This window comes from Cavia porcellus, unplaced genomic scaffold (genome assembly GCF_034190915.1).
Source record: "Cavia porcellus strain 051 isolate PalLab524CR breed Dunkin Hartley unplaced genomic scaffold, mCavPor4.1 scaffold_14, whole genome shotgun sequence".
NCBI lineage: Eukaryota > Metazoa > Chordata > Mammalia > Rodentia > Caviidae > Cavia > Cavia porcellus.
In genome coordinates, this window is record NW_026947497.1 from 47,689,182 (window position 1) to 47,698,354 (window position 9,173).

General features: G+C 44.0%; 1 protein-coding gene across 1 annotated transcript; it reads left to right on the forward strand.

Moving 5' to 3' along the window:
• Window positions 1-873: 873 nt before the first annotated feature.
• Fgg (fibrinogen gamma chain) lies at window positions 874-8,640 on the forward strand. Its single transcript, XM_013140772.3, has 10 exons — window positions 874-1,080; window positions 1,178-1,222; window positions 1,411-1,594; window positions 1,706-1,799; window positions 3,171-3,301; window positions 3,605-3,738; window positions 4,589-4,773; window positions 6,131-6,408; window positions 7,725-7,894; window positions 8,419-8,640. The coding sequence occupies exons 1-10, from the start codon at window positions 1,003-1,005 to the stop codon at window positions 8,431-8,433; spliced, it is 1,314 nt and encodes a 437-aa protein (XP_012996226.1). The 5' UTR covers window positions 874-1,002; the 3' UTR covers window positions 8,434-8,640.
• Window positions 8,641-9,173: the final 533 nt, after the last annotated feature.

The following is a 9,173-nucleotide window of genomic DNA, read 5'->3' on the forward strand; positions in this document are numbered from 1 at the left end:
CTGCTGCTCTTGCAGTTCATCCATTTGCAGTAGGCTTGATGTCAGAGGGGAAATAAGCCACGATGAACGTTTAGGACATTAATAACAGTGCACAATTGTAAATTCTCAGCAGGTGATGACAGATGTCTTTCCCTAACAGACAAAGAAGCTCTGGGGTCAGGATGAAAAGGGTAGACTCCCCTAACACCTCTTTTCCTCAGCTGATGGTTAGATATTTGGGAAGCAGATTTTCCCAGGCCCTGGCTTCTGTATCCAGGTTTTCCTCTGAGAAAGCAAAGGAACTCTTTGCCCCTTTCCCTTTGTGGCAGTAGGGTTCCCTGTCAGCCTGCTTTTCCTGTTAGAGAGAAAATAGAGCTAGAAAGCTAAGCAGCAAGGGAGGCTTAGAACATGGCTGGCACCACACAGGTGGGAATACCTGCCTGGCCTCACTGGGACCTGGTGCACAGGGGAGATGGAGCTACCTGCTCTCACAACCACAGTGAAAAATAGCTAAATGTTACCCCATCCCTGGGCCAAGAAAGATCTTTCAGTAATTTGGGGTGGCACAGGCCCATCTAAGGGTGGCTGGACTCGTTCTGATAGAGGTCAGATTTGTGCTTGCTGTCTTGGCCATGTCCAGGAAGAAGTTGTGTCACATAGGTGGCCCTCTCCCTCATAGCAGTGGCTAATGCTTCACCAGGCTTTGGAGATGATTCTGGATCAGGGAAAAGGGATTGGACTGAGCCAAAAAAAAAAAAAAAAAAAAAAAAAAAAAAAAAAAAAAAAAGAGGAGGAGCTGAAGACTGTGTGTAAAATCTGGGAACCTGACAAGGCATAGGTTGGAGCCAGGATGAGGAAAAAGAGACGGGAAGGACCTCCCCACCCTTCTGGTAAGGAGCCCCCGTGACTAGTGCTGGCCATTCACAGCCCCTGCCAGCCCTGCAGCTCACATAAAGGGACAGACAGAGCCCGAGAGGTCACAGAGCTGAGAACAAGGCTCGGAATACCGAGCTCCCAGAAACCATGCATTGGTCCTTGAGCCCACGGAGTTCAATTCTTTACTTCTCCTGTCTCTTACTGCTCTCTTCAACATGCCTGGGAGTAAGTGTGCTGATCCAGAAACATATATTTTAAGTGGGAAGCTGAAAAATAAGGAAGTCTGATAAACTAGTGAAATATCTGTGCTTTTCTCTTTTAGTATGTCCCCACCAAAGAAAACTGCTGCATCTTAGACCAAAGATTTGTAAGTTATTTTTATGTGACTTGCTTTCTGCTTTGATTGGAGAGGGAAGCAGAATTGAAACAGTTATTTGACAAATAGCATTTGGTACTTAAAGGTCTCTAAAATAAAATCTTGATTTACTTTTTTGTTAGCAGGCTCTGAGTGGTACTTTCATTTAAATGCCTCATTATATCAATATTCTCTTTCAGGGCAGCTTCTGCCCCACCACCTGTGGCATTGCGGAGTTCCTGTCCAATTACCAAACATCTGTAGACAAAGACCTCCAGACCCTGGAGGACCTCTTCCACCTAGTGGATAACAGAACAACAGAAACCAAAGAACTGATCAAGGCCATCCAAATCAGCTACATCCCGAACGAATCACTAAAGCCAGGTGAGGGACTGAAGATGCCTGAGGGAGGAAGTCACCCAAGAAATTATTTTGTGGTTGTTTCTTTCGTCCTGCTTGCTAACGTGTTTTTCTGTCTCTGATTCCATGTTGCAGATTCAATAGAGAGTGCTACACAGAATTACAAAAAGATGATAGAGGAAATCATGAAATACGAAGCACTGATTTTAACACATGACTCAAGTATTCAGTAAGCATCTTGCTTTTAATTTGTTCTCCCAGACTGACTTAGTTTTTATTATTTCATGTTTAAGGGAAAGTACTCTTGGGATTTAAAAAAATTTATAATATTCAATTGATGTTATGCTTACCTTTAACTCAGTGGAGGAAGGAATTTGTGTGCTGCAGACAAAATTCTCTTTATAAAAATGTCAACTGACTGATAGTAAGACATGAGCAAGTAAAGGAAGAAAGATAGTGACTACTAAATTTTATTGGAAGTGGAGCAAAAAAAAAAAACACATTTGAAGAGATTAAGTTTAACAAACTGTTGCAGAATTACATATAAATCATGTCCATTACTGAGATACTGTATCCTCCATTTGTAAGGAAAATATCCCTAGCTTCCAGGCCCTGAAATTCTCTGAGCGTAGAGTCTCAGACACAGCTTCATTCTCTCTCCCCATTTTTTTTTTTCTTAAACCAAACTCACAGCTGAGTGACAGACTGTGATTGATGGTGGCTGAGGAGAGACATTCCCTTTTTTGGTATCAAAAAGCCATTGTTACCATTATCATGATTATTGTCATTATAACCAGCATTATAGAGCCTATCCTTGAAAGAGACAGTTGTACAGAAATTGTCTAAAACTAACTAAAGAAAGTGAACCAATAGTTTATCTCCATTTCTATATATCAAAGAAAGGCATACAGATTTATGCTTTCTAGTAGTGTTCTACCTTCTCTGAAATTTGCAACTCCATAGAAACTGCAAGCATAGGATTTTACTAAAATTCCTCTAGGCCTTCTCCAAAACTATGTAACTACAAACACTAGCAGAGTGAGAAAATGTCTATTTTATCATATGTACGATGGTGCTTCCGTCCTTAAGTTACAGTCCTTAAGTTTCCTATGTAAGTTACAGATAGACGTCCACAGAAGGACCCTCAGTAGACTCACAAGGAGAAGGACTAAGACTCCAGCATGCATGAATGACTGCTTCTGAGTCCCCAGTTTCCCTTAGCTGGGCAATGCCCTCGTGTAGGTTCTTATCTGCTGCCCCTCATCTATAAGGTAAAAGGTAGAATGGCCACTTAGAGTGACCTTTGTATGTTGACAAGGACTTTGTTATTTGTGTTCAGAGTTAGAACCACATCCTCCATCCTAGGATAAAAAGATTCGAAAAATTATATTTCTCTTTTAATTGACTCTGGGGAGGAGTTTCCAAAAACCTTGGTATTTTAATTCACTTCAGTTTAATAATATAATTTTACAGTTTCCCAAAAAGGGTATAATTTATAAGGAAAGGGTTCTTGAAAGAGTAAGGTAGAATTTCAAAGAGAAAATAGAGAATTGATCCTCTGAAAGGAATATCTTGTTTCCTGTCATTATTCCATTTGTAGATTTTTACAGGAAATGTATGTTTCCAATAATCAAAAAATCATGAACTTGAAGCAAAAGGTGGCCCAGCTGGAAGAGCAGTGCCAAGAGCCATGCAAGGACACAGTGAAAATCCACGACTTAACTGGGAAAGGTGAGCAGCCGTGTTTGGGTCAGATCCATCAAAACTGCGGAGTCTGGGTGCACTGAGGTGGGTGGATGGGAATACCTGGGAAAGTGCCTGGGCCTCCGCCCTAAGGATTCCAACTGGCCAGACTTTTCCTGAGTAGCAAACAATAGTTTGAAAACAATGATGAAATGGAGAAGAAAAATACTTCCTTGGAGATGGATCATTTACAACAGGTTCAAAACTCAGTCTTGAAACTCAGTCTTGAGGCTGGTCCAGGCTTACCCAGATCTCAAGCCCTAGTTCACGCTTCCCTTCCCTCTTCTTCAGATTGTCAAGATATTGCCAACAAGGGAGCCAAGGAGAGTGGACTTTACTTCATCAAGCCTCTGAAGGCCAGCCAACAGTTCCTGGTCTACTGTGAAATCGAGGGAAACGGCAATGGGTGGACTGTGCTACAGAAGGTAGTGTCCTCCCCACCATACAGACATCTTGGGGGTCGCGCTGTGTCCGCCATGGGCCAGATCTCTTCTAAGCACCTGGCAAACCTTAACCTCGCCAGAGCCTGGTGCGAAATAGATGTCACTCTTAGCTACAGAGCAGGAAGAGGAGACCTGAGAGGTTATGTAGCTTACCCCAGATCCCCTAAGTACTAAGTCGGGGAGTCAGATTGGAATCCAGCTAGCCTGGTTTCAGTCTGTGCTTTGACCCTAGGTGGCTGGTAAGACTGATGTAAATTCACGACAGCACAAAGTCCTTAGTGGCAATGAAATAGAAGGGACCCATTCTCCAGGTGGATTAAGAGCTAAGCCCTCCCCTTACACTGCCCTGCGGCTCCTCCCCAGAGGAGGAGCTCCTGTGCTCCTGCCCATGGTGGCACCACTGGGGATCCAGCCCCTTTCTTTTCTTCTATCTCCTGCCACTGTCACAGTCCCTCCTCCTCCTGCAGGGGTGTGCACAGGGCAAGAGCGCCCACCGCACCAGGCTGCAAGGACCAGTGTTACCCGGCTTGAGCACCAAAGCCCACCAGGCTCTTGTTAAAAACCTACCACTGATTTAGAATTTGCCATGCTCTAGGCAGTCATGAGTGCATTTCCTTTGTGTCTTTCATGTGCTCCTCACTGCAACCCTAAGAAGTGAGCACAGTGACTCCTATTGGACAGTTGAGGAAAAAAGAGGCTGTTGGCCTGGGGCCGCTGAGTTGATAGTTGATAGAATTCTATCTTACATATTTTTGATGGGATGTTGATAATATTTCCTTTATGTGAACTGATAGTCGGTCCTCTCCTCTTGCTCGTACCCTTCTGTAATTAGAGGCTGGATGGCAGTGTTGATTTCAAGAAGAACTGGATTCAGTATAAAGAAGGCTTTGGACATCTCTCTCCTACTGGCACCACAGAATTCTGGCTGGGAAATGAGAAGATTCATTTGATAAGCACCCAGTCTTCAATCCCATATGTATTACGGGTGGAACTCAAAGACTGGAGTGGCAGAACCAGGTACTGTGGAGAGAGGACCGCTAACCTTTGGTGGCAGAGGTCATGTAGGCCCTTCGCTTTCCTGTCATCAGGCCCATGGCAAACACAGCCTGAAAAAGCAAAGACTGTATCCAGAGTCATTTTCCCCAGGATTCAGATTATGCTTTCTGTGTTGGATCTGCTTCTTGTGGTATAATTTATTTACCCTGGAAGCATGCAGACTCATAGCTGATCTTTTAATAGGTACAGAATTGGTCACGAAATTAGATTTAATCTGATCCAAATAACTATTTTAAGAGAGAGGTATCATTATTAATCCCAGTTTACAGATGACCTTTCCCAAGGTCATATTGCTGGTAAATGATAGATGTGGGACTTGAATTCAGGTAGTTTGACCCTGGAACTCAGCCTTTAGATGACTGTCTTCACTGAAAAGTGAATTCAGCCTCTTCATATTTCCTATTCATTGGTTACTCATTCTGTCAAATCATAGGTGGGTCTGGAATTCCGTTTGCTGGCTCCTTTGGTGGTCTAGAGGTCCTCTAGGCCCAGAGATATTTGGGTACTGTAAAAATACCCAGCTCTCTTGTTATGCTTATGGAATAATAATACATGTGATATCTCCAAACACAGGATATTTTCAAACCCAGAAATTACCATAGTCAATAGACCTTCTTTTATGAGCATGGCCCCTATTTCCCAAGTGCCAGAGGTTAGGAAACAGGTTAAATATTTTTGGACATCCCTGTTCATTCACCAAGGCCCATATTTCCCTACTCCACAGAATCCTGGCTTCTTTCGCCATGTCTCCTAGAAAGGAATCTCTCTGTGACTCCTACTCCTCGTGTTTTGTAGATCACAGGGATGTATTTGTTTCTGTGATGTGCTAGCAAACCTTCTTTCTTGGGAAACATACACCCAGCTAGGACCTCACTCCTCAAGTGATTTGAGGGGCTCATGGAGCTGTATCTCCTCGAGGTTTAGGGTACTAATTAACGGTTACTCGCCATCAGATTATTACTGTAATCTCTGATGTGTGTGCAGTGCTAAAATTTGAAAGTGGAAAATAAGACAGTAGTTGGATTCATCTGTGCATTTTGATTTGGTATTCGGACCTAAAAGTAAAAAGCATTCAAATAGTTGAAGGTTTAGTTTCCCCTGGGATGCCTGGGAGGCTGCTAGCCCATCCCAGGTGGCACTGAGGAGCCCTAGACTAGTACATGGATCCATCCTTCATGCCTTATCTGCAAAACACTTTATGTTTCGGCCCTAAGGAGCAAAATAGCACACTTCCAGCAGATGTGCCCTATGGAAGAGGGAACCTGTGAGGTCTCCAAGGAAGCCTCAGTACCTGATGTCCCTGTCCCCTACCTCACAGCACTGCAGACTATGCCACGTTCAGGGTGGCACCCGAGACCGACAAATACCGCCTGACCTACACCTACTTCATCAGCGGAGATGCCGGCGATGCCTTCGATGGCTATGATTTTGGTGATGATCCCAGTGACAAGTTCTTCACTTCCCACAATGGCATGCAGTTCAGTACCTGGGACAATGACAATGATAAGTTTGAAGGGAACTGTGCAGAACAGGATGGCTCTGGTTGGTGGATGAATAAGTGTCACGCTGGCCACCTCAACGGAGTTTATTACCAAGGTACGACCCTCTTCCTCAGGTGCAGACTCAGTGTGCATCACCTGTTTCAAGAAAGGTAATGGGCAGATGTGACAAATGTGTAATGATGGGAGACTTTAATTCTGTAGCTCTTTATCTGAAACCAGAGTTGAGTAACACCAAATTTATGCTTAAAATGGGCCCTCCTCCAAGACTACCACCTGCTGTAAAAATCCAGCGTCTTGTCCCTGGACCTGAGGCCATTGCCCATCATCATCAGAGTTGGAACTTTGGGCTGACTCCACCCGCACTCCTGTGTGATCTCATGGATGGACATTCCTGTACTTTTGTTCCTTAGCACATTAGCTGGATTCAGTTTCTCATGAGCTGTGTGCCTGACACAACCAGTGAGCAGTGAGTGGGTGTGGGGAGAGGTGGAACAGAGCCCAGGAGGGCTGGGGCTCCTGGAAGCTCCAGAGATGGAGCTGCCCTCAGGGTCACAGACTCTTCCTGTAGGCTCAGGGAGGCGATGGCTTCCCTAAGGCCAGATGGCATGCAACATCGACTTGACTTACTGCTAACAGGCCCACTGGGGGGGGACAAGATAAACCTACTCTTTTCATCTACCGATGGGCAGCCTCACAGCCCAAGGGCACAGCCCTAGTGGACTACCAAATTGGAGACCTCCCAAAGACTGTTTAAACTTTTGCTTTCTACAACACTTTTTAATTGGAGAAATACACGAATCCTGCAATTAGAAGAAAGTCTCAGGGGAGTTGCTGGATCCATCAGACCCAGGGTTATCCCACTGATAACCTATCATCCACTTTAGCGTAAAACTTACAAAATTACATGAGCTCTAGTGCCCAGGAACAGAAAGTCAATCAACCCAATCTCCACTTTATGATGCAGATGTAAACCTCCATTCCAGAGCCACTGTGGAAAGTCCCTCAGAGTCTCCTCAGTTAACCAGTGAATTGATGATGTGAGGTAGCATCAGACTGTGTGGATCGGGAATCCTGTGGGCCCTGCTGCTCTAACCAGCCAGGGACGGAGTGGACATAGTAGCTGACTCCAGGAAGGCCAAATGTCAGGGGAGACGGGCGGAGGACTTTGGGGTCCCAGCCCTACCTTGGCAGTAGTGTGACCATGAAACACAGTTAGATGTCGGGGGTTGTAAACAGTTGTTTATTTTAATTATGAACTGGGATTCTAGGAACCCTGACGGGTATTTTCGGTTTCTATGTAGTGCTGTAAGTTGATGTAACTGTCAGTGCACTGCATACTAGTCCTCTGCAGACTGTCTGAGATAGAGAAATGCAAGAGCAATGTTACACACATTTTCCCCTTCATTTTAGGTGGCACCTACTCCAAAGCGTCTACGCCTAAGGGTTATGACAATGGCATTATTTGGGCCACCTGGAAATCCCGCTGGTATTCCATGAAGGAGACCACGATGAAGGTAATCCCGTTCAACAGACTGAACATCGGAGATGACCAGCAGCACCACCTGGGAGGAGCCAAGAAGGTCAGCCCCGTGCACCATGTTGAGATAGAATATGAATAAAGCTAAGTCTTGGGCCGAGGTGATCACAGTGAATTAACCCCTGATTCCAGGCACTCACACAGAGTGCCAGGAAGGTTCTGTCTTCCTATGTTCTCTTGCTGTATTTATTAACTGTGCTTCTCCTTAAAGGATATTCAGTCCTACATAGATATTAAAACTACCTTTGGACTACATTCCCAAATTACTGAAATCCGAGTTATGTAACAATGGTTTATTTGAGAAGCTAATATTTTAATGTATCTCTTAAATATGTAAAAATAAAGTTATTGACTTTTTTACATTGTTAGGATCACTTGTCATGTTTGGTTTGATGTTTTGATAACATTTCTTTAAAATTTTAGTGAATACTAATAAAATAGAAAATTTTAGCGATTAAAATATTTTCCTATGTGTATGACTCCTAAAAGCACTCATATTTAATTCTTTTACTAAACAGAAAGAGTTACATCTTTTTAATATATTTTTGTTTTATTATGTATTCATAGGCTGGAGACGTTTAAAAGACAGTTTCAAAAGCGGTTTGCTTTTTTAAAGGATTTTATCTGAACAAAGAAATAGAGTATTTTTCCTATGGGACAATGGACTTTCAAAGCCTCACATCGTTTTAAGAATAAACCAACTCATGTTGAAAACTCCATTAGCAGTTTTCTGCCGGCGATAATTTATCTATGTGCATTTCAATAAACACTGTGTTTCCTAAGACTAGATATATGGTGTCGTTTATTGGCAGCTGGAAACACCATTTTTCATCAATGCCATTATTACGGCGGGGCAATCATGGGTAGTGCCCAAGCTCTCACTTTGTGCTAAACATTGTACCTGATCTCTGGGGCACAGGGAGACACAAGGGAAACAAAAACCCTGGCTTTGCCCTCCAGGGGACAGAAGGCATCCAAAGCCCAGGAGCTCTAAGTGACATCCTGATGATAGCAGAGAAGCACAGTTTGCAGACACATAACTAAGAAGCATGGTATTCAAGGGGCAGCCAGAGGCAGAGGGCCACTGAGGGCACCCCAGGACTGGCTCCTGTGTGGCACTCTAGGGGTACTGATGCAGCAGAGAGAGTCAGGGAGCAATCTTTTCATGCTTCACTGGAAATCGTGGAGGTGAGAAGAATATAGTGGTATTTTCCTGGGGAACCAGAGATACTCGAATTTTAGCAGCTTGAGTCCCCAGAATGCTAACTTTCTAAGGAGCCAGTAAGTCTGTGTAACTTGGTGTCAGGCTGGCTATGTACAAT